Genomic DNA, 25,055 nt, shown 5'->3' with positions numbered 1-25,055 from the left:
CATAAGGTGTAAGAGCATAAATGATCTTATCGAAAATCAAGGACTCGTTAAATGAGGTCAACTTTAAAGCTGTTAAAGTTGTATTTATTTGTTATTATTTCATTAGATTCCTACATAATTATCGAAAGAGTTACTAATGTTATATTTTAGTATATAAATTACAATACTCTTTAGTTTTGTTATGTTCGTAGAGACACGGTTCCCCGTCTAGATTGTAGGTATTTCATCTACTCGTGGTTTATGGCAGTTCCGTTGTTACGCAATTTCTTTTTCAGAGTAAAATAATTTTTTGAAAAGTATCTAAGTTATAAAATTTCAAAGGAAATGGCACAGTTGCCAACAGGAGTAATTACTCACAGCCAAAAAGTATGTAGAGTATACAAAAGTGCTGTACGCGCTGTGGAGGACTGGTATATAGAGAAAGATAAATTCAGGTATGTTTGTTTATAAACGTATAGTTTTTGAAAAATTCTTTAACGTGTAACATACGTAGTTCGTCAGGCATAAATTTCAGTATTAAAACTTTCATTATTTTCCGATTAATTCGGAAAATCTTCATTTTTATGATTTCATTTAATATAAATACAATTGATTATTTCAAAACCACTGTTGTAACCACTCGAGCTGACACAGATGCACTGTGGATATGTGTGCAAATGTACAACTTTAAATACACATCTATGAATAAAAATGAAAGAATACATGGAATTGTATTTCTTGCACTACAATAATAATAATAGTAATAATAATAATAATAATAATAATGTTCGAACGAGTTATTTTGTAAAGAAACTGAATTTTTATCAAGGTACGAAGCAACTTTACTAAGGCAGCGGTTTGAACAAAATAGACATATAAAAGATGCCCGTGTCGCAAAAAAGCTTCTATTGGATGCCGAAAGCGAAATATTGCGGAAGAGACATTATACGCCAAGAAGGTTTCCCGATTCTTTTGGCGGACCACTTTATAAGAATTGGATACATCCACCAGACAGTGCACTCGATTTTTGGGATCCAGTCGAAAAAGCTAGATATCCGAAATATTTTGCGAAGAGAGAAGAACTCAAGAAGGAATACGAACAGTTATATCATAGATTGTATCCTGCGAAAAATGTAGAAGTTGAAAAAGAAAAAGAAAAAAGTAAAGATGAAAAGTGAATACTTGTAGCGAAATTGATCTTTACGTTACTAGAATAAATCTGCTTAGGTACATTAGGTATACCATTTATGTGCACATGTGGATAATAATAAATAGTAATAACTCTGGTAATGTATGTTTTAATTTGAACAATTACACGAAACATGTACCGTACATAGTACAGAGTATAATTAATGTAATAGAATTTTCAATATAAATTTTCTGTAATTTCTGTAATTTCTGCAATTTCTAGAATAACAAGCGAATTTGCTTGAATCGCGAAGAAATAAGAGCACCGATGTATATAGATAGAATGCAGAAAGGATAGAGAATATTTGGAACTGTCGGGGTAGCTGGAGAAAACTGGAATATTTTGAAAAGATAATTATACCAGAGTACTACGCGTATACCAGTTTGGTAGATTCGTCGAAGCGATCAAGTTCGGAGAAGGAAAAGCAGAATCGATATAGTATCCATCGAATAATAATAATAGCGAATAATTCGGTAGCCTAAGTAGAGAAAATGTTAGGTAGGGCAATATTCTAGGCGTTAATCTAAAATCATTCATAGATTATACAGAAGATTTATACAGAAGCAAAACAACGAACAAAGATGCGAATCGAAGGAATGGAAAAATTGTGCAATTCTTTCACGTCCAGTTTCAGATAATACAAATAGTAATACGATAATGTGAATAAGAATAGTCGAGACGATAACATTCGGGTCAGACTTTAAAGCGAGCTCTTCTAGTTGTGTGCCTGGTCGTTGCGCAATATTTGTTTTTAAAGCAGGCGCCGTTAATCTGTTGTAGCCAGAAACTAATCGTCGTAGCCATTCGAGAAGGAGAATGATCGTGATTCGCGAATGTGTTGGGATATCTCCTAATATCACTTTCACCACGGTGATAACCCAGAGTATCGTGAAGCCCGTTGACCTTATATAACAGCGGTTGGACGTATTCGGTTTTAGTAGTTGGTTTAGTTCGATCAGCGAGCCGGCACGCGAAACGGCAGAAGAACGAAGAACGAGGATACGCATATCGTTGCTGCGAAAATGAGTTTGAAAAGCCCGTCGTCGTTCGATTCCGATTGCATGACATTGACGAGGTTCGTGCTCGCCGAACAACGAAAAATACCGGCCGCCACCGGTGACCTGAGCCAGCTTTTGAACAGCATACAGACCGCGGTGAAAGCCGTCAGTTCGGCGGTCAGAAAAGCCGGCATCGCGAACATGTGAGTATATATATATATATATATATATATATATATATATATATGTATCATGGTTACCGTACTATCGAATAGACACCATTTTCAACACTGACTTCATTTGCTTTGTAAACCTTTCGAAATCGTTTCTTATCGTACGTTGTACCTTACGCTTGTATCTAACTTACGCGTTCTCGTGTCAGGTACGGAATAGCCGGCGCACAAAACATTCAGGGAGAAGAGGTGAAGAAATTGGACGTGCTGAGCAACGAGTTGTTCGTGAACATGCTGACGTCCTCGTTCACCAGCTACATGCTCGTCAGCGAAGAGAACGCGAACGCGATCGAAGTGGAGCTCGAGAAACGTGGGAAATACATAATATGCTTCGATCCGTTGGACGGTTCGTCCAACATTGACTGTTTGGTGTCGGTCGGCTCGATTTTCGGGATTTACAAGAAACCGGAGCCACCGATCGAGCCCATGCTGGCGAACGCTCTGCAACCTGGCAAGAACATGGTCGCCGCTGGATACGCGCTGTACGGTTCCGCGACCATGATCGTACTCTCGATCGGTCACGGGGTGAACGGGTTCACTTACGATCCAGCGATCGGCGAATTTATCCTAACCGAGAGAAACATACGGGTTCCCCCTAGAGGAGAAATATACAGGTACTCGGTACTTCTTCTTGCTCCTGGTTAGCTTTCGGAGTCTCTTTCGGAACGAAACGATCGTGATTTCAGCATCAACGAAGGCCACGAAGGCGCTTGGGACACGGCTATCAAAGACTACGTTCGTTCGAAAAAGTATCCCACTAATGGGAAACCGTATAGCGCGAGGTATGTGGGTTCCATGGTCGCCGATGTGCATAGGACGATAAAATACGGAGGAATATTTCTTTATCCGGCAACGAAAAGTCATCCGAGTGGGAAGGTAAGTTGATATATCTATAATATCGATTTGAAATCGTTTCGTTGGAATTCATCTCCTTGCAGCTCCGACTTTTATACGAATGTATTCCAATGGCTTATATACTGAAAGAAGCCGGAGGCATGGCGTCCAACGGGGAAATCGACATTTTGGAAGTTGTACCAGAGAATATTCACCAAAGATCCCCGATATTCTTGGGCTCGCGCCAAGACGTGCAGGAAGTTTTGCGATACATTAGGGAAAGCAAAACCACATGAAAGATTACGTTCGAACTCGGGAAAGCAAAGTTTTTCTGTTCGTTGGAAATATATCACTTTGTAAATATTTACTGCCGATTATCACTGTAAAAGCAACTGGAGACTTTACAAGTTGATCTTTACAAATTTTTTATTCGATTCTAAAGGGATTAGTATCGGTATCCTTCGTTGTTGCTCGATCCTCCCGGTGAAGATCCCGGTGAAGATCCCGGTGAAGATCCCGGTGAAGATCCCGGCGCAGATCCCGGCGCAGGGTACGTTGCCGTTCCTTCGTACCGTACCACTGGCCGGTAGCCTGTTTCATCGGCAACGTAGTCGACGATTTGCGTTCTGCCGTCTGGTAGTAACACGTGATAAGTTCCGGTCGCCTCGTTGTCTTTTCGCGATTCGTGGTGACCAAAGTCTAGTCCGGCGACCCCATCTTGGACTTCGTAGGAAAATTCGTAGTTTGCCGGATCCTATTGTACAGTATAGTATTTCTAGTAGCGCGTGTAAGGACATGAGTAAATACTAAATAGAAGAAGAAAATTCACTTACACCGGCCCATTCGTCCGGATGAGCAGCTCCTCCTCCTCCTCCGCCGGAAGCTGGACGCGTTCCTGAAGGCGGAAGATAGGCAGGTCCTTGAGGTTCGCCCAAAATTCCTACCATCATCGTCGTTAAAACGAGTGCCTGTGCGAGTAAAGATGCCAAGTGAGTGGATTTACGCGAATAATGGTACACAGCGTGTACACGCTTGTACGATCGCGCGATGCCGCGCGATGCCGCGCGATGCCGCGACACAACTATAGAACTAATCTACAGGACTAATCTATAGAAACGAGAAGGATTTTTAATAAACTATCGTCATCTCTTTAACGAAACTCGCATCGAATCACGGAATAAAAGATAACACCGAGATAAACGACTGACAAACCTTTCGAATCATTAGCAAGTTGGCGCGATTCGATGATACTCGACTGAACGAAAATAGCGAAAATGTTGCGAAGACGGTGGATTTTATACCGGGTTGCTGGCCGCGGGCGCGACGAAACGAACACGGAATCACAGTTATTCGGGGGAACTTTAATACGGATCCATACCTATAATTATAGTTAATAATAAAACCGCACTGTCTGTCTAGCTATAAAGCAGTAATCACTTATTCGGTACGCTCGCAACGGTTCCTTAATCGCTTTGAAGCGCTTGTCATTTTTTCCACGGAATTATTAAAATCCCGATTTACCAATCTCACAGGCGCGTTTCCTAACAACGAAATTCCAGAAATATTTCTCGATCGCAGCGATTCGACGATTCGACGTATTACAAAAGGTCCGTATTTCCATTTGCTTCTGAAATTTTATTGAAAATTTCATTTCTTCTCGAACATTTTCAGGAAGAATAAAAGGAAATGTTGCAAGTTACCTTATCGTTGAAATAGAAGCCTACTAAAGCCTAGAATTCGGTGATCCAAGTAAATGGAGGTTGGCGGTTTTTATGGGCCAGGACAAGTTTAGACACTATCGCGCCTATCGTATCCAAGTACCATGGAAGGTATGGGATATTTAGGTGGGACGGAAAGGTAAAGTGGAGGAAATACACTTGTTTAGTCTGCGAAAGAATACACGTCGTCCCAGCGGTGAATAATCCTTTATTTCTCTTCGCTTTGTCGCTTTGTCGCTTCTTCGCTTCTTCGCCTCTTCGCTTCTTCGCTTTTTCGCTTTTTCGCTTTTCTATTCGTTATATGTACAATAGAATTCGTCGTTCGTGTTAGCGTGTGATAGAGATATCAAATACTGTTGGAGAAGTAGGACAGTTCCGTCGATTAATATACATAGATATATATATATATATATATATATAAAAGTGGAAACGCCGCGTGGGAAAAGCGACACTTGAACGCGACAGATCTCTTGTCTTGGTTCGAGTAATAATACTGTAATGCCTGAAAAAAGTGTGTCAGCTATCGCCCCTTTGATATGCTCTCTACACTAGTAATGCAACATATCAATTCCTTTCTGCTGCGCTCTCCGCGTTAATGTTAATGTTAATGTCAATGTCAATGTCAATGTTAATGTTAATGTTAATTTTAATTTTAATGTTAACGTTAATGTTAACGTTAATGTTAATGTTCCAACAAAGATTCAGAGTCTGTTGTTTGTCACGCCTAAAGTCGAGAAATCGGAATACTTTTATTAATCGTCGATCGAATCAGTTTTGTTCGAATGGTTTTTCAATGGTTCGCGATCGAGAAGGAATTAAGAACGGTCCACGCGGGACGGATAATGGTAATGTTCGAAGCATTACATAGCGGAGCTCTCCTAGGTGCCGAGGTGTGCAACACGCTGCGGTTTTCTCCCGTCGAGTACGTTACTCGTGTGTCGTGTGTTGTGCGTATTCGCGTGGGCCTTGACCAGGACACCGTTCGTGGAAACGTACCACTCGCGCGTCTCGAATATAATCCTAATTTACTAGGACTGTGTGTATCGCCGGGGACACGTCCGATCGTTCAAACGTCTATAATACTGTTGCGCTTCTTCTCGACGTCGGTGGAGTCCAAATCGTTCCCAAGACTGCCGACTCTTCCTCGGAGACCGATACCAGGCCCAACTTGACCGGTGGCCTTCAATTTTTCCTGCATCTGCGCGAGGATGTCCTGCATCCGCCGAATCTGCAGAAATTTCGCGAAAGTACCAGCTAAGCTCGTCGTCTCGTTGATTTCGCGTTATCGTATTCTATTATCCCTTACCTCTTCGTCCTTTTGCAGCAGCAATCGGTCGGTGTCCGATATACTGTTCTCAAAATGAGGACCCGAATCTCTCTTCAGTTTACTGGGAACAGAAGAAGCTGGGTGTGATGCTTATGGTAATTGATCGATACTCGCAGAACCGGCGCGACGCGTCGCGAGCACGGCGGTGGCTCGAACGGTAGCTGAAAGAGTAGCTCGGACAGTTGCTCGAAGGGTCCGCGAGTCGTACGAATCGATCTCTTCGAGGGAGACGAACAACGCGAGCAACGCGAGCAACTCCCGTTCGAGTTTCAATTTCAGTCAAGTATGTCGAGTATGTTTCTAGTAATTCGATAGAGAGGACACGACTAGAAATAAAGGACATGACAGGTTACGAACCTTTCTAAACGAGCATATTAAATAATATATCTAGATACGTGATATCAACGTGCCATTCGATTCGAATCAAATGCCTAATTACCAAGAAAAATACCCTCGAACCTCATTCGTTTCTCATTTCCATAGAGACAAACGTGAAATTTAGCGGGAAAGTTATTTCGCAAATACACGTACTTTTCATGCACATGGATGTAGTAGACGCGCGGGGCTGCGTAGAAACGATTGTAACGCCAAGGAAAATCCGAGATGAGAGAATTCTGTAGCTTTCGATGAATTATTTCCTGCGATTCGATAGGAATATTTCTAAGGATCAGCAAAGACAAATTGCTTCGCGTTTCCTTGCCGTTCTTCCTTTTTCTACGCACCGGTGGACCAACGATTCCGATGGAAAAGGAATGAGACGATCGATCGATCCACAGGAAACAGAGAAACATTACACGAACAGAGAGAGAGAGAGAGAGAGAGAGAGACGTACGTCTAGAGAAAAGATATATACCTACTGAAATGCAATACTTATTTACATGCGTAAATACCTCCGTTCCCGAATCGCTTGCTGTGAAATTTGGGAAATGCATTGGGCCCGGAAATTCTCGTAATGCACGTCCTGCGTTACGTCTTTCAGATCCTGCATGTGCGTGGATATCAGCATTGTTCGGAGTTTCACGAAATCGCTGTGCTTCGGGTTCTCCACTGCGCTCGATCGAAACCGGAATGTTAATCGCGTTTCGGGGAATCTCTGTGCACAGTGGTCCGAGAGATCGAAGAAATCGGCAGAGTTCAAATATATATATATTATATATATATTATTATTGTTGATCATTACGATCAAACGATTATCCATTCAACGACAGTTTTTAACTTGAACAGAGATTTGAATATTTTCAGAGATTCCAGATGGCTTCGAATGTTACGAGGAGGAACGTTTTGCCGATTTGTTCGTTCATACTGGCCCCCCTGCGCTTGTTACGTTCATCCGAATGACTTGGTTAGGTCTGAGAATGTTTGAAAAGACACGAAAGTTAATTACCTTCCACCACTCCCCAAGGATACTGCCGACCTCGGACCTTCTTCCCTGCAACCTCGAGGACCGTCGAGCTTCCGACCACGGCGAACGGGATGCACGCCTTCAGCTCCTTGTCCTGTTGCTTGAACTCCTCGTCCTCGTCGCTATCACAGTCCGGAAACTGATATATCTATGTGCAAAGCATCGTGTGTCCTTTCGCGTTTCAGCTTCTCTTTCTCTTATTCTTTCTCTCTCTTTCTCTTTCTCCTTCTCCTTCTCCTTCTCTTTCTCTTTCTCTTCCTCTTTCTCTTTCTCTTTCTCTTTCCCCTTCTCTGTTGGTCTCTATCTCTCTTTCTCTTTCGTACGTTTTCGTTCGACGCGTAGAAGAGCAAGCACGCTTTTCAAGCATTCCGATTGTCCACGGACATTTTGCTACGCGATACTCGAGAAACGATATGCACAGTTGGCCCAGCACCACCATGCCGAGCCGCGCGCCAACACCTAACGAGTGCACAGGGGCAAGGAGACTCTTTTCCACTCTGGACGAAGAAGAGGGAAGCAATTCCGGAAACGCAGCTCCGAGTACAGTTTCCTGGAAGGAGCGAGATGAAGCGTGCAACCGAGTGCCTTTGCCGCTGTGTCCTTTCAGTTTGTCCGAGTTCGGCATGGACGTGGCGGGCCAACTGCGAAATCGATTCGTTTCGTTTCGTTTCGTTTCGTTTCACCTGTGGATCAGGAGTACGCGACATGGTAATTTTGCTTTCGATTCGAGCTCGGCAAGTGGACACTTTTTAAATGGAAATAGTAAGATGACAAACATCTGTCGAACCATTACAGAAACTCGATCTGTTTGGAAAACTGTATCGTTGTAAAACTGTGTTTCGAGCTAAAAAGTGTGTCGTGGAGCGGCAAGGATGATTGACCGGCATGCTTGTTCGTCTATGGTCCAGCTTAGAGGCGCTACCTGAATCTCGTTCTCCTCGATGTCTGCGAGAATTCGTTCCTTCAGCTTCTTCACCTCGTACGTGGTCAAGGTGTCCGCCTTCGCGATCACTGGGACAACGTTCACCTTGCGATGCAACCTCCTCAGTACCTCCAAATCGAGTTGCCTCAGTCTACGAACGGAAATTTCGTGAAAGAGAGGAGGGGCAGACGCGAATCGCGATTCACCATTCTCATTCTCGATTCTCGAGCTTATTTTACCCTCGCACGACGAACGCCGGCCCATTTTCATCCGATAGCGGTTACATTTCTATATTTATTCGTTTATACTGTATCGCGTATACGTTGAATTTCTTCAAATGTTGCAGACTCTACATCGATAATGTTTATCATCCGTCGTACGAGGTTCGAATAGGAAAATCGAGCTATACCCGTGACCGTATGGAGGGATAAAGTATAAACAACAGTGCACTCTGTTGTCTTGAATGTTCTTTCTGTTTAGTCCGCTCTCGTCCGTAAAGTATTGCCGAAATTGTTCGTCGATGTACGCCGAGCACGCTTTCCAAGTGTCCTCGCAGTTCACTGCGTCGCCGAAACCTGGACACACCATATATATATATATATATATATATATACACACACACACACACACACACATATACTTTGGAATATTGCATACAAGGTGGACCGGTAAGAACAGAGCACCCGATGAAACCACCTATTCCTAGTCTCGGACGACTCTTATCGCTAGGTTTTTAGTTCTGGGAAGCGTAGCGTGTAAAGTCGAGTCTTTGAATTTATTAGTAATATCTACAAGGTCCTGTGTTGTACGAGTCTAGCGATCGAACGAAGCGAACATCCTGGAAATCTAGACGAATGCCAACAGTGGCCACTAGCAAGAAAAGAATTACTGGTCCACCTTGTACATTTCAGCTGGCAGAAGTAAGAATGCGAGAAGCAAGAATCATACCTGGCGTATCAACGATCGTCAATCGCAGCCTGACACCGCGTTCCTCTATGTCCATCGTCTTCTTCTCTATCGTAGTTGTTTTCTTGATGCGCTCTACGACACGACTTTTATTGAAAACCCGCGAAACGCAAGCTCCTCTAGGGTAAATGTTTCCGATTTACAAACCTCCGGCATCGGGAATGCGACGATCTTTGTAAAGATCACCGAGGAAAAGGCTGTTTATCAGGGTGGACTTTCCAAGCCCGCTTTCTCCAAGCACCATCAAGGTGAACTCGAACCCCCGTTTAACCGATTTCCTGTGCACTTGCTCGGGCAACGTCGCGAATCCGATATAGTCCCTGTCTTGATGAACAAAGCGGAACGTTAATTAAATAGGAGCCTAGAACTAGAACCCGTCGCGGGTCGATCGTTTCTTGCCCTGTCGTCTCCGTTTGCCCCTGCTTTCTTTCGATTATCCATCAATTCTGATGTTTCGATTCCTTTATCGCGTTCGCTCGAAAAAGCACAGAGCACATGGGAACTAGAGAGAGAGAGAGAGAGAGAGAGAGAGAGAGAGAGAGAGAGAGAGAGAGGAAAGCAAGGACAAATGAATCGTTCAGTCGCCAAACCGATCGAATTCGAAGAAATCGGAATTTTATTTCGGTGAAACGAAAAATGTGCGCATCGAGGACCGATCGAGCGTGTGTTTCGCCACTGAAACTCGAGTAACATTTGAAAGGCGGAGTCGGTCACTTGGATCTGCGAATGAATCGAATATCGGAAACATGCACACGTACCACCGGACATATTAGCCACGCGCGACGACACTTTGGCAGTGTCGAAATAGCAACAGAGAGGGAACACGTTAGGACCGACGGGTGTTGGGGCACCGCGCAAAACGTGAATGAGGGTAGATTGCTACTGTTTTGTCGGCCTCGGGGCCGTGCTGCGCTGGCGCGCCACCACTGACCGATCAATAGTTTACCACTCCACTGCGAGTTTGGTATTTGCATCGTCGTTTTCAGGTTCGATGTTCGATACGCTCGGACACAACACGCGACTAACCAACACCGTTCTTCGCCAATTTCTCTCTACGGAGAATATTTGGTTAGCTCTTGGTTCCAGCTGTACGAAGGGTTTCATTTAAATGTCCGTCTAGTCGCGAGATAATCGATAATCGTTATTATCGTTGTTTTCTCGTGACATTTAGTACATTTGGTATTACTATGATTACGATACGGATACTCTAGTGATCCGGCAAGACGCGTCGAAGAGTACTCGACCAGAAAAGGGGAATAGCGTCGAGCGATCGAGAGAGAGAGAGAGAGCGACTATCGGTCGCGAGGACACGCAGTGCTCGGAGTTGCTCTCATTTAGGCCAGCAAACGGTCCAATTTACCGATAAACGAGTGAAAAGTAAAAGCAACGGTTCGAATTTCATGCGAAAGTAGAGTGCAACCTGGTCATTCGAGGGTTAAGCGTTCGAATCTGTACGACGCATGAATCATAAACGATCAACGATCAACGACGTTTCGCGTTGCGTCGCGTCGGAACGCGGTCGTCGGTGGTAATTTCCGAGGAGAGGTCGCCGGGAGACTAGGACGTTCCTCGAGTTCCGGCGCCACGCCTCGGTCGAGCGAACGTTCCCATGGAACAGAAGAGGCGAGGAAGGAAGGGGTAAGACCCGGTGCGGCCGGGAAGGTGGGCGAACCTGGACGAAGGATGCTTGTCGCGCGCGACTTTCCGAATCGCCAGTCCCGACACGTGAGCATCGTTATTATAATACTTGGAACACGAGACGGACCCCATCCGGCATGTGTACTACGTTTGTACGGAGAGTACGCTCTCTCTTTCTCTCTCTCTCTCTCGCCTCTCTCGCATTCCCGGACCCTGTTATCCGCGATCGACACTTGGCCCGTCGATCGACCGCTTACTTACCAAACAATCACGCGCCAAACGGACTACGTTTTTCGTCCCGCGTCGGTCGAGAGCGGTTCGGGCCGATCGAGAGGCGCGTGTTCGTCGAGGCCCCTATACACGATGAGACGCGTCTAGGGACATGTCTCGGGACAAGCGACGCGAACTTGTCTCATCGAAGACAAAGGCTTAGAATTAGTCCGAGTCTCGAATGCTTGGGCTTTTCGTTTCACCAAGCTCGAAGAAAAGTTCCAGCAAGTCTGAGGTTGCATTTATTGAGCTGACCCGACAGCGGAATAGGTTAGATCTACGAAAGGTGGCATGTCCTTCGACGACTCTCATCGTGTACAAGGGCCTTTCCCCGGGAACAAAAAGTTCTCTTTGCCCCGCGACTTTTATGTAATCGGCACGGAGCACGCGGCGGATTCATGCTCGCGTATAACGCGATCTCGGTGAGAACTCGACGATTAAATTATAAAACTGATGCAAGACGCCGAGGGATTGTTATTTAGCCTGGATTATAAATAATGGATACGGCGACTCTTGGCGCTCGATGGGGGCTCGAGGTCGAACGCGGACGAAAGAGGAGAGGAAGCGTGAATCTCTGTAACGTTTCAAACGGAACGTATAGTTGTCGCTACTTTGATCTTCAATTTCAACCGAATCGACCAATTTTTCACCTAATGTTATTCGAATGCTCATTCTTCTTCTTCTTCTTCTTCTTCTTCGTCTTCTCTTTTCTTACGTGATATCGAAAGATCCATATTTCATAAAGTGTAAAATGTGAAAGCGAAGAACGATGGGAATGACTTTGCCTCGATTCGTTTGTCCAGAGAAGCGAAATGGCAAGTACTTTTCTTCGAAATAATTTCTTACCAAACAGAACAGTTTCTTACTGGAATAGCATCGAAGAACACGCCAAGTCGAAGAATTTCTCTCTATATTATATCGACAACCGTTCCATCGCTCGCGCTCCGTCTTTTGCTTTTCAATTAGAATCGAAGAGTAAAAGAATGGAAGAATGGAAGAATAGAAGAATAGAAGAATAGAAGAATAGGAGATTGCAAGATTTCATTATTCTGCGCCAGCTATATGAAAAGTAACCAACTGGAAAATTCTTTTGGAACGCGATACGCGCGGAAAGGAAAGGAACGATATAAATGCGATCGAGAAATAAAGATATCCTGTGTGTCGATCGTTGGATAATCGATAAGACAGGTGTATTCTAATAGCTAATGACGGATATTACATCGGCAATTGTCGAAAGATGCGACGGGAGCTAAAAAGATGAGAGAAAGTGAATCTGAGCGTCTCTGGGTGTTGCGTCAACATAATTGCAGATGCGGTTGAGAGAGCTTCTCGCAAAGTCGTCCGCGCGTGTTGCATCAGCGCGATAGATGCTGCAAATCGGAAATGATGTAGCGTATGCTTCGCTGAAAGTTATAAAGTGAAACCCTTTACCGGGATACTAATAATATCGTGACGAACGAGTAGTTCTCATTCCAGCAAATACGGGCTCCTCGGGGAGAAATGATTTTACAATTTTACAGCTACTCTATTCGATACTCTGATTCCCTCTTCTTTTCATTCCACTCGAATCTCGATGAAATTCTTTCTTAACGCGATAAACGATACACACTCTTTACTTCGATCATATTTCCGTAACATTTTTATACCACCGAAGCGACCATGGATGTAGCTGATAATAACTATAAATAATTATCTGTTATATCTGTTATGTTAGAATTGTCAAACGCTGATGATAAATCTAGTATTCACTTTAGTGAATTTCGTAAAGTTGCGTTAAAATGCCGATGGAGAAATATATAAATTGAAAATAGATTTATGATCGAATAAATGGAAAGACGTCGATCGAATGTCTATATTCGAGTGGCTTGAAATAATACTGCTCCGATTCCTATTTCTGAGTTTTCGAGATAAACAATTGCAGACACCAATATTACAATAATAATCTTATTAATACCGTTAATAATTGTTTATTGTTTATTATTTATTTCAGTGATTGGAATAGGAATGGAAATAGGAATAGAAATAGGAATAGAAATAGGAATAGAAATAGGAATAGGAGCAGTCCACTATTATTCGGAACCACTCGATCAACCTATTACACGAAACATCTATTCGTAGCAATTCGAATAATGGCTAACCCCGCGAAGATTAAAGGCGATGAAGTAATTTCTAGCCCGAGGTGGATCTCTGCGGGTAGCACGAGGAACCAGAACGAAGTAGAAGAGAAGCCGTGGTTACGTAAGACGGCGCATCTCGCGTTTCACGCCGACCTTTAGGGCCGAACGGCGAACGGGGAACGGCGAACGGCGAACGGCGAACGGCGAACGGCGAATCGCGAATCGCGAATCACGAATTACGAGGGATCACGAGGACTCACGAAAGAAGAATCATGAGCGGGGAGTCACGTTAGCGATGCAACGGCACGACGACGACGACGACGACGACGACGACGACGTTCTCTAACTTTCCTCGTTGCTCCTCGATGAGAGGCGTGTGCGCTTCCCGGAATACCAATGCTACATAGGAGACTTTAACGTCGCACTCTGCATAGCATTATCTTGTTTCGACGTTCTTTTGAACCGCGCCAGGCGCCCGATTCGGAGCTGAACTGGGCTCGAACGAAACTGTTTAAACTTCGAATTAGTTAGGAAATAATTGCCATTTTACGACTAGACTGCGAAACAAGAACATTTCAATTCACCCGATACACTTACGTTCCGGAGGAATTTTTCAAACCATAAGAGACACGATAACGAGTAGACTGTGGAACTTTATGCGAATTCTTCGAAGAATTCGAAAGAGATGGTCTCGTTCGACTAGGACGTTTCCCAGAAAACGGAATTTTCCGAAAAGATGATGCTCTCGGAATGACAGTAGTTTCGCGAGTAATGGAGAATTTCAATAATTTCATCCGATCCCTGGAAAAGTCGCCGAGAGATCTCGTCGCGACGCGGTCGGTGGCGTTTGTGGTGGTAGTTGCTCGGCAACGCGCAAACTCGCCGGTTTATATAATAAAAGAACCAGCGTCGCGTTCGCAGCCGTGTCGCGAATTACCGGCATGTGAATTCTATCGTTACGCAAGCGTCATACACAGCATTATTCTGGGTTAAATAATATTATGTCACGAAGAAAGCGCGGTCGGCGGCGGCAGCGGCGTCACCGCCGGTGGCTGTTGCGCGCAACCCGGTTCCGATGCATCGGTCAAGCAAATTTCCTACGTGTCCAACGCAACTTTATTCCTGTTTCTTCCATTTTCAATTTCTCCGATTAGTCGATTCTAACCGAGCTAATTCCAAGCAGAGGGCTATACGTATCTTCGTCGAAAGCCATTTAAACGAAAGCTAAAACACTTTCGCAATGTCGATTATGTAATCAGCAATTGTTTGTATTTACAAGGTAATCGAAGATAATTTCATTCGTGCGAGAAATCACAGCGAAAAATGTTGAAATTGTTGTAACGTTCTCTCTGGTTTCAATGAAAATTCCAATGAAAATTCCAATGAAAATTCCAATGAAAATTCCAATGAAAACGGCAAGTAGATTTTCGGCGAGTAACGAGTTTCCAATGAGAATTCTCCATAAATGTTGAAATAGATAAATCGGGAATCGTGGAGAAAAATCGGAAAGGTTGTTTCCGAATCGAACGAATTCAACTGGGTCGGTCGGCCATCAACGATGCGATAGAAAACCGATGAAACGAACGATAGCTGCCTACAGGATTTACCGCGCAAATGGAATCCTGCGAATATTTCCGGTGTTAAGGGGCATTTGTAAAAACGGTTTATTATCTTGTAAGCGGGGTTCGTTCGGTTCGTTTCATTTAGGCGACTCCGTTGAATTAGCGGAGGGTCCGTAATCGCGCGATTATAGATTGGAAATAAAGCCCTACCATTCGGACGTTCCTCTCTGCACCCGATAAAATCGTAACCGGATCGTGCTGCAATAATCAATGAGAAGCTTTACACGCGGTACAATGCACTCGGGAAATACTGGTAACGGTTATCGGAGAATCGATCAAGATTTTTGCGAATCGCATAGCACGTTCCACGATTGAACTCTATTATCTCGAACTGTATACGGACAAGGACTATCCGTGTTTTCATTCGAAAGCCGAATCGTTGCAAGAGCGAGTCCTCGCGGAAGATTTGGCACAAGCGGGGCCCGAGGAATGCCGGTGGACGGCCGGTGGATGGCCGGTGGATGGCCGTGTGTGCGCGCGCACACCTTTTCCGGGATAACGTGAAGCGGTAAAGCCCTTTGGGAATAATTCTTCCGCGTACGCGAGGCGTACGCGAGGCCGCGGAAAAGAAAACCCGATCACGTAGGTGCGCGCATGGGCGTGAGTATGCTCGCGACAACGTGTCCCGTTTTTGAAATCGCCTGTACGTGATCGAGGTAGATCCGCTTGAATTTCTGAGGAGGCGCGATTAGCAATCGGCCGCACGGGGACTCTGCCAAAGATTACCAACGAGTTACAACTCAATACACTTGTCGGTTTTGAAAATTTTACATCGGGCCGCGCCGCGCCGGGTCCCACCGGCCGAATGCTAATCGCCGGGGTTTACGTAACGGGCGTGTAACCCGCGAAAGCTAATCGAACGTCCTCCTGCGCGTTCGAGCGGCACGGGTCAAACGTGCGCCACAGAGCTGGCAACTTCCGAATTCGAGGCCTTTCCTTTCATTTCTTCTCTTTTCTTTTCTTTTCTTTTCTTTTCTTTTCTTTTCTTTTCTTTTCTTTTCTTTTCTTTTCTTTTCTTCTCTTTTCTTTTCTTTTCCTTTCGTCGACGTTAGAACAACCCGAAACTAAACAGTTTGGTTGGACTTTTGACAGGTTTTAACAAACGGACGTGACGCGTGCCTCGTCGGTCGGTAATCGTCGATGATTGTAGAAATTCGGAAAAATGCCCTGGCGATTCGCCAGTTTTTCGATTCGAAAGGAACTTGGAAGAGCAAAGTGCGAAAGAAAGAGCCGTTGAGAAAAGGCGGCAATAGGTTCGCTGGTGTCTTCCGGTTCACGTGGATCGGAGAAATCTCGCGAGAGGGCAGCACGCGGCCGACGGCCGGAACGTCTCTGCGGGGCGACGGTTGCGTTACGCGAACGCCTTTTGAATTTCAAACGTTCGGAAAGAGCCCGTTCTAGCTTCCGAAAGAATGGATTTACCTATGGATCCGTGTCAGGGGATTCGAATACGGATGCCGAGCGAACAGGTAGACGAGCACGCGAGCCGAGCGGAGCCGAGCGGCAATCCTCTGCCGTCGAGTCGCTTGCGCAACACACCTCGAACTCGTTGCACTCGGTAAGAGCGGATGAACTTTTCCGTATCGGGAACGCTTATGAAATAATCTACGAGGAGGATCAACCGCCTAAAGGTTTACTCGCGTCTTTCACCGGTTTCGTCGGCTCGAAGAAAGAAGAGAAAGGACGCGTTGTATCGCGGCAGGTTCTCTCGTAATCGTTATCTTTTCTGCTCGTGTATGTATCGTACATGTATCGTACATGTATCGTATCGTACGATCGTATCCGTCCGTACCACGTACACGTACACGCGTATAGTATAGTATATATAAAGATTGAAAAGTTTTATTTCAACTATCGCGATTCCGTCGATTTCAAGCAGGATAATACGATGGCCGTGTCGCACCGTTTTTACCGAACGTCGGTGGGTGCGTTTATCGGTCGTTCCAGTCGCGATATAGGTTATGTTTGTCGCGCCAACTACTCGAGTCGGGCAGGTTGCGCAAGGATTACCAGTGTAAGGCCGAAAGTGTTTGAAACCACTGAAACGGCGTGATTCAAATACGCGAGGCAAGTTTCTTTTTCACTTATTTTCGATCGACCGGACCAATTTATTTCTGCTCGATCGAACGATGCGAAATCCGAACCGTTCTCTTATTCGTCGATCATTTCGATTGCACGGTTACCGATCGGTTTTACCGATTTTCCAAAATTCTTCGATTTCTTCGTTCTTTCGCTCGATCGTTATAATTTCGTGCAGTTGGTTATCGAGGAAACTGATTTAGCCCATTCCTCGTACACGCGTACGCATGCATGTACGTACACGGGTGTAATGCAAGTACCGCGGTATTCCGAGAAACGAGGTCGATGGGTCTTTTAACATCGGATTTACGAGATTGAACTTTTCGTATTCCTAAAATCAATATTAACTTGCATCTCCAGAGTTGGACAACACTGTTTCGATGATTCGTTGTATCCGTTTCCCCAGAAAGATAACCAAGAATCGAATAACGTTAATATTCTTCTCGATTATACATGTATAGCGTAAAGAATATTTACAATAGTTGGATTCGAACATTCGTATATCGCTTATTTTTTGCCAGCTGAGACAAACTATGTACATTCCGAGTCCAAGTTTCCCCCGAAATCTAGCAATTAGTATAAAATAGCACGGAAACGATAATTGCGTTCGAACGGTTCGCCGCGAGTCTCGCAGGATATTTTAGGCGAGGCGAGGCGAGGGTTTCGACTTGCACCGTACGATCGGACGAACCGCGCGAAGAACAACCATAGGGAAGACGGTGGCGGACTGTCGAAACGAGGAGGATCGCGAGGCAGGAATTCCCCGGCGCAATTCCGTGGCCCCCGTCTCCGCTCCCTGCCGCCGCGGAGACCAGGACCGTTTTCTTTTTCCCGCGTACACGGTCTCGATGAAGGAGGCACGATCGCACCTCCATCGCGATGCGATCGTGTGCCTCCGCCGCCGCCGCCGCCGCCGTCTCGAGAAAACGAGACGGCCGGGAAAAAGGAAGGGAGAGAGGAGCGGAGAGAGGAACAGAGAGAGAGAGAGAGAGGCAGGGAAAGGGGTCGAAGCGAAGAGTTTAGCCGAGAGTTCATCGCTTATTATGTAAGCAACGTAAGTAACGTAAGCGACGCGCGAGCGGGAGTCGAGAAGGTGCGGTAGAGGAGCGCGCGAATCCGGCGAGCTGGTCGCTTATCGGGCTGACATTTTCTTCGTAAATACTAATAGGACGACACAGCCTCTCGCAGCTCTGGTAATTTCATTTTCGTGCCCGTCCCTCTCTCCCTCTCCCTCTCCCTCTGCCTATCTCTCTTTCCTTCTTGTTCACCCTGTTGAATAGCTAGGGGGACGCGACCCGGACGAGACCATTTTCACCAAGACTCCGGCTCGAATTGCACGTGTCAACGGTGTTGGGTCATCCTGGCGGCGTACTCGATCGCTTTTGCGGCTTTTCTAGCGGCAAGGCGGCGGTCCTCGCGCGCTTCTTTCGCGGAACAATTCGTTCTTCGCACTTTTTATACGTAGGCGTAGGTTGGACTTTAATTATTTTGTCCGAATAAAGCATGCACGCGTGTGGTATAGAGTTGAGTAAAGGTCGGTAACAATGTTATTCGAGTACTATGTTCTGTAAACTATGAATGCAAATAAGCGGAAATAACGGAAGAATAACTGTTGTTAGCGGTATTTACATTTAGTTTATTCATCGATACAACTTTCACCGGTTCCATTGGTAAGAAATAAACTGAATATAACGATATTGCTCGATGGAGCAAGAGTTTGAAATAAAGCTAAAAACTATCGGCATTTCTCGTCGCATAAGACACCTGTTGAGGACGCGGAGATGGTCTCCGCGCTTACAGGAGAGTCCACTGAAACACGTTTCACGTTCGATCGTGTTCAACTGAAATTAGTTTCGAGTCGCATTCTATGAAATAACGTTTGCCAACTAGCCTTGTTGTTGTTGTTGTTGTTGTTGTTGTTGTTGTTGTTGTTGTTGTTGTTGTGTACCGGTGTATCCGATCGACAAGACACAGTATAACTTGCCAAGTTCTCGATTGTTCCATGAATCCATCCAAAAACTAAACCAACTACCTCGACGACGTCGACTGCAAGCCTTTCTTCAGTCGTCGACGGCGTATCGAGCATCGTCGTGGATCTCTTTCTGCCGTAGCTCGACATTAGCTACAGGCCCAAGCAAGACCTAACGCATCCGCAAAGTCGTGGAAATTGGTAAATTGGTAAATTCAGAAGTAGCTCGCATCGACTCGCAACCGGTCGGCCGGATCATCGTCCCCGGTCGCGGGGTATCCGTGTCTTGTTTCGCCTCCCTTCCTGACTCCACCGAAGAAATAGGAGAGGCGTACGAAAGCGAGGAGAAGCGAAAAAAAAAGAACGATCCGCGCGGTCCACGGAAGGATCGTTTTTCGTTCCTCTCGGACAAAGTCGACCACCGCACACTCCTCCTCTTTCGTGAGAAAATGTTCTCCCCAGGGTCGAAGGGGGATGGAGGTTGGCCAACGCACGGTCGCGCGCGTCGCGTACTCGGTCACGTTTCGAACTCGTGTCTACCATTTTATTCGGAACCGCCCCGTCCCCGCGTACGCGCGGCTCGTTCTTTCCTTCCTCGACTTTTTCCTCGGCAGTTTCCTCGAGCCCCGATCCATCGGCGGAGAGCACGGTCGGGCGTAGCGCGACGCGCGGATAGCCCAGCCAGGTAGACTCCGTCTTTTGCGGTTCCGATCCGCCTGAACTTCTCTCGGGGCGGCCGAATACCTTCTGAAAAGCACGTATCTTACCCTCGCATGGTCATTGTCCGTCGGGACGAAAGCCGTCATTGTGCGAGAGCGAATCAAAGGGAATTCGAGTGCGTTTTCCTTGCATCCCGTTACATGACCGAGTGAGCTCGCCCTCTCTCTCTCTCTCTCTTTCTGTTTGCGCCCGGTCTCCCCGGTCCCGGGGCCGAAGAGTCGGTCAATACGATTCACGCGCGCGCGAGAAGGAGAGGAACACCGTCGTGCCGTGAGAGGCGGAGGAGGAACGAGGGGGCTAAAAGGCAAAAGGAAGGACCTCGAAAAAGATTCTTCACGGAGCCCGTGGGAGGAGTCGTGGGAAAATTCGTCGCCGGTAGCCGACTCGTAAGATGTTTTCGGAGACCCCGCTCTCTTCCTCGGGTCGTCTTACCGTTTGACACGTAAGAACCTTTTTTCGTGCCCGGGGCACCGGCTGTCCGTGTGGCCGCGTGTGCTCTCGGTGAGCGCGCGCGCGCGCCTCTGCCTATCCTCTTCTCTCGCCGAGTCTACCGGACGAACGTTTTTATCGTTACCGTTACCGTGTTACGACCGCCTACGCTTCTTCCCTGCGATCGGCCGATCGGTGCCTGTTAATTAGTGTCGCGACCTGACGGGGAAAATGGGATCGCGATCGGTAAACGATCGCGTTCCGCGGACGCGGTCTACAACCGTTTGCTCCCGTCTCGAGGCTAGCCTCTTTCCAACGTTCGAACAACCGAGCGTTTGCCTGTGATTACGGAGATGATTGTACATACTGAGAATTCCAAAGTATCGAGCGACATTTATCCTTGTTAAATCCCCTTGAAAATCTTCATCGCGCAAAGTCAAAGTCTTCGAATCGTTTCGGAGGTTTAACGGCTCCAAGAGTAATCGCGAAATAAGGAAACTGTAACTCGTCGTTTCGACGGGTGAGGTTGTTCCAGTGTTAACCGGTTCTCGGCGTACAGAGGTTTAGGGCACCGGGATATTTTCTCCTTAATTTCCATGTTCGATCTTTCAGGGATCCGAGGACGATGAAAGGCGAGAGAAAAGTGTTTCTTTTAAAACGACAAGAGAAATGGGAAAGCTAGCTGGACTAAAGGAAGTTTAATTGGAGATTTCTAATGAATGGACTTGAAAAATCCTTCCATCGCATTCGGTTGATCGATGATACTAATTTTAGCAGGAATTATTCAATATTCTCGCTCGACGGACTCGACGAACTCGACGAAGAATATCTTCAAAGAAGTTTACGTCATCGCGTATTTACATATTGCAATGAAAGTCACGCGAAACTTTGGTCGGTGGTTGAGCATCGATTATTTGGAACGTTGAACGCGCTACGTCGCGAGAAATCGCACGGCGGGCAAAGAAACGAATCGCGCCGTTCGAAAACACCGGTACAGATTAGGTTTCAAGTTACATCTGTTTAATAACAGTGGCAGCGCGCGATCGCTTTCCGGATCCTTATCTGATTCCAGCCCGCTGAAATATCGCTCGGAAAAAGGGTAAAAAGATCGAAAGATCGAGTTTTCTCGGACGAGCGTGGAAACCGCGCGCGGTTAGTTCTCGAGTAAAATATGAAATTGTCGCGTGTAATTTGTCGTTAACGTTACAGATCAATTTCAGCGGTGTATCCGGAACAGGTTTCGCGCGCCCTACGAGCTAATTTCCATACGAAACCTTATGCAAATGGTCTTCATTCATAGACGCGTGAGAGCCGATTTTTCGCGGCGATAAAAGGAGCCGAGATTTCGAGATTTTGCAAAGAACGGAAGCGTCGCGGATAAAACCTCCGGCTCGCCTCTCGATTGAAAGGACACGGTGAATCGTTGCTCTGTGCCGCAATCACGGATGAAAGGAACTCGAATTCCTTGTTCTTCCAGTCACAGACTCCCGGTGACTACTCTTGCTAGACTGTTATTTCGATCGACAATTTTATTACCGAACGTCGCGGCCAAGTCGTTTTCTAACAGTTTTATCTCTGCGACGCGCCACGCCACCGCTCCGAGCTGCGAGCCTTTCCGCGACTTTCCGGGTTCCTCGCGGGCTTGCACGTTTATTTCGAAAAATAGAAATCGCATGGAAATTTCGTGCTTTCCTTGGTACAGCCTGGCGTCTCGAGTCTCGCGAAACGGAGCAATATCGAGAAACCAACCCTCGGCTACTAATTTTCCAACCGCTAATTATCTAATCGTATTGCTCTGCTAAAACAGCGCTGCAATCTTCTACCGTCCGAATCTGATCCAAGTATTCGAAGGAAAATTTCGGAACTTTCGGAAATTTCGAAAAGATGACAATGCAGCAATTAAAAGTCGGTATTTGATAAACGAACGGGCACGAAAGTAAACACTAATAAATGAAATCTGCAAAGTTTTCATTTCCTGTTCTTCTCCAAATTTACACCGCTTCTGTTGATTTAATTTTACTTTAGCTCCCAGTCGCGAGCCGAACGCGCGTACCATTCTATACTCGTGCAGTTTGTTTTCTGCTTCGACTCTCGTGCCTTTATGGACCATTTGAAAGTGTGCATTTCTACGGAATCCACGCACGCGACACGAAAGAATATAGGAAATCGATGATTTTCGGTATCGGTTCTATTCTTCGAATTCCCTTCGAAAACGTTGGATTTCCGTCAAGATCCTTCTATTCGATCCGTCTATCCTCGAACGCGACTGTTACAGTGTTCCCAGCGTGTTTTACCGCGTTTTACCGACATATCGTTATTGGCCTTCGCCGAAGGAGCCTGTGAAATTTCGTGACTTTCAAATACAGGCTGATATCACCGGTGGTGGCCGCGTATGTACAGGGGACTCGCAAGAGCCTTGACCGTTTATTTTGAATTTGTCGTGAGTTCGATGACCAACGACGGTAAACGACGGTGAACGACAGCCGCGAGGAAAGGCTGCGCCCGCGCTCGCGCGGCCATTCCCGCATGCACACACGCCTGCACACACGCCTGCACACACGCCTGCACACTCGCCTGCACACACGCGAATCACGCTGCATCGGTTCACGAGAAGAATTCGCAATTTTTTCGCTTTTCGACCAGTCCCGTTTTCGACACTTCTTCTCGCCTTTCTTCTACACGTTCGCGCAAACGTGATTCTACTTATCGCCTCGGCAGCATGCTGAGAGACTAACGCTTACCTTGCAAGCGCCACGCTTATAGCTTGAAAGCTAAGATAGCTTGAAATTTTCAAAAGCGGACCAAATGTTTCCGTTTAATTACTGGAACTCGTTTCTACGGGCCAGGCAGCGGAGATTATTTCCAGAAAATACACTTACAGAGAAAGAAACGAGAAGATTGGTCGATCGATTCTCTACCCTTTGGACGTTAGAGTTGAACTTGCTTTCGAATAAATGAACTTGGAGCCCACTTATTTACGTGAATCCATTTATCTGCTATAGTCGCGTATGCGCATAATAGGTTTACGAAACGCGCCAATCGCTCGAACATTGGATTTTCGCAGGTCTCGTGGTTATTATTTCGTAGGTTAATCGAACATTCGAATAGTTTGGTTCGACCTATGATTGCGAGCGACCTATGGAACCGAGAAAAGGGAAGGAAGGGAGCGAGAGGGAGGAAGAGAAAGGAAGCTCCTCGAAGGAGAGACGGGATTCGGGGATTCGGGGATTCGAAGCAAAGGCGCCGCTGTCCGTTCGGTGGGTACACCTGCATCGGAGACGGAGCGGTGTTGATAATCCGCCTTATCCTAAAACAGGATCGGCTGTGAGATTCCGTGGGCGTGTCGGGACATCTTAGACCTGGTCCACAACCGCATCTTCCTTACATTTCACTGCCCTCGGTATCCTTTCTCCCCCTCTCTTTCTCTTTCTCTTTCTCTTTCTCTTTCTCTTTCTCTTTCTCTTTCTCTTTCTCTTTCTCCTTCTCCTTCTCCTTCTCTTTTCATTTTTCTCCTTGGCCCCCTTTGCATTACTTTCATTGTCTACGTTCTACCTTCGGCGACGGTGAATCGATTCAGCACGCTCGTGCATGCACACTATCGCGCACTATCGCGCGCTGTTGCACACTATTGCACACTGTTGCACACGCGCGTCTTTATCGAGACGATATCTGCACGGGCATCGATACCGCCGATGACATTCGAACACTTTGACGACAATAATCTATGGACGGTAGGTAGTGAAACGAACGTAGGCACCGAGGAGGTCTTTCTATCTTTTTCGATCGATTGGCAAAACGACAGCTTCCCAGAGGTGTGAAAACTTGTCCACCAATCTTCGAATTTCCCATCGAACTCGAGCGAAACGCGTTCGGCGAGAGACCGTGAAAGGAAAAGGTAACAAAGATAATCGAGCGTTACGCGGTAAATATGCGAATAAACGCGCGAGTCGGCGTATTTCACAGAATCCGACACGCGTGTTTGGAGTTTGCGGATCGTAATCGATAGTATATATTCGGCACCGGCTGCGATCCCTGATTACACGTATCCTTGGCCAACAAAAGCAAGGATGGATGACTGGGAAGAAAAGAGATATACAGCTAAGGCGCAAGGGGGAGGGGAGAAAGTAATTGTAGATCTCGGAGCTCTCGCATCCCCAGGAGCAAAGGAAGCGCATTCCTCCGTCTCCTTCCTGTGTATTTTTCAGTTTATCCCTCGAATTCTAGCCCGTCCATCCCCTTTTCTCCCTCTCCTCTCCGTCTCTCTCTCTCTGTTTCTCTCTCTCTGTTTCTCTCTCGTTGCACGTTTTTTATCTTACTCCCGACATCCGGAGAATCGACGAGCTCGAGGTTAAGGTGGGACGATAAGCCAGTGAAAAATGGAAAACCTGTTCCTCTTCCTGTCTTGGGATGAGACGGTGGTCATTACATGCTCGAGTGCGCACGGAGGTCTCGAATATAGGTACCTGCCACTGGCCGTGAGTATCACGAGAGGCTGTTCGAGGGATATGAGAAAAACCTCGAGTCGACCGGAAGCTAGCATCCCGATAGGCCGCCTTATATAGGGAACCGAGAGCGCGCGTACACTTTTTGAAACGCGGAACGGCAAAAAGTCCCCGCCGCGCGGACTCTTCGAGGCTTCTTAT

At 46.2% G+C, this 25,055-nt stretch overlaps 4 protein-coding genes across 10 annotated transcripts in view; 2 read left to right on the top strand and 2 right to left on the bottom strand.

Moving 5' to 3' along the window:
- The first annotated feature begins 209 nt into the window (after nucleotides 1-209).
- ND-B22 (NADH dehydrogenase (ubiquinone) B22 subunit) lies at nucleotides 210-1,269 on the top strand. The gene is made up of 2 exons (XM_031982219.2): nucleotides 210-434; nucleotides 809-1,269. Exons 1-2 carry the CDS (start codon nucleotides 325-327, stop codon nucleotides 1,155-1,157), a joined length of 459 nt encoding a protein of 152 aa, XP_031838079.1. The 5' UTR covers nucleotides 210-324; the 3' UTR covers nucleotides 1,158-1,269.
- A 152-nt stretch (nucleotides 1,270-1,421) lies between these two features.
- On the top strand, nucleotides 1,422-3,600 carry fbp (fructose-1,6-bisphosphatase). The gene is made up of 4 exons (XM_031982218.2): nucleotides 1,422-2,369; nucleotides 2,549-3,013; nucleotides 3,086-3,275; nucleotides 3,338-3,600. Exons 1-4 carry the CDS (start codon nucleotides 2,191-2,193, stop codon nucleotides 3,527-3,529), a joined length of 1,026 nt encoding a protein of 341 aa, XP_031838078.1. The 5' UTR covers nucleotides 1,422-2,190; the 3' UTR covers nucleotides 3,530-3,600.
- Nucleotides 3,601-3,669: 69 nt separating this feature from the next.
- On the bottom strand, nucleotides 3,670-4,568 carry LOC116429353 (cuticle protein 7). The gene is made up of 3 exons (XM_031982221.2): nucleotides 4,446-4,568; nucleotides 4,067-4,201; nucleotides 3,670-3,987 (listed from the first exon to the last, which is right to left on the bottom strand). The coding sequence occupies exons 1-3, from the start codon at nucleotides 4,455-4,457 to the stop codon at nucleotides 3,679-3,681; spliced, it is 456 nt and encodes a 151-aa protein (XP_031838081.1). The 5' UTR covers nucleotides 4,458-4,568; the 3' UTR covers nucleotides 3,670-3,678.
- A 573-nt stretch (nucleotides 4,569-5,141) lies between these two features.
- Nucleotides 5,142-25,055, bottom strand: part of Septin4 (septin 4) — a 34,805-nt gene continuing 14,891 nt past the window's right edge. Inside the window, exons 1-9 of one of the 7 annotated variants that reach the window (XM_031982214.2) lie at nucleotides 10,989-11,126; nucleotides 9,716-9,892; nucleotides 9,551-9,643; nucleotides 9,012-9,177; nucleotides 8,603-8,753; nucleotides 7,663-7,828; nucleotides 7,157-7,325; nucleotides 6,258-6,339; nucleotides 5,142-6,179 (exon numbers count right to left, since the gene is read on the bottom strand). In XM_031982214.2, the coding sequence (XP_031838074.1) occupies nucleotides 6,018-6,179; nucleotides 6,258-6,339; nucleotides 7,157-7,325; nucleotides 7,663-7,828; nucleotides 8,603-8,753; nucleotides 9,012-9,177; nucleotides 9,551-9,643; nucleotides 9,716-9,812 (1,086 nt within the window). In that variant the 5' untranslated portion in view covers nucleotides 9,813-9,892; nucleotides 10,989-11,126 and the 3' untranslated portion in view covers nucleotides 5,142-6,017. Of the gene's footprint in view, nucleotides 6,180-6,257; nucleotides 6,340-6,809; nucleotides 6,993-7,131; nucleotides 7,326-7,662; nucleotides 7,829-8,602; nucleotides 8,754-9,011; nucleotides 9,178-9,550; nucleotides 9,644-9,715; nucleotides 9,893-10,326; nucleotides 10,495-10,988; nucleotides 11,127-25,055 lie in introns of those variants that run through there. The other 6 variants (XM_076365420.1, XM_031982210.2, XM_031982212.2 and 3 more) reach the window with 6 other exon arrangements.

Source organism: Nomia melanderi, chromosome 3 (genome assembly GCF_051020985.1).
Source record: "Nomia melanderi isolate GNS246 chromosome 3, iyNomMela1, whole genome shotgun sequence".
NCBI classification, from domain to species: Eukaryota; Metazoa; Arthropoda; class Insecta; order Hymenoptera; family Halictidae; genus Nomia; species Nomia melanderi.
Note: the sequence above shows the minus strand (reverse complement) of the source record. Positions and strands in the feature narration are given on the sequence as shown.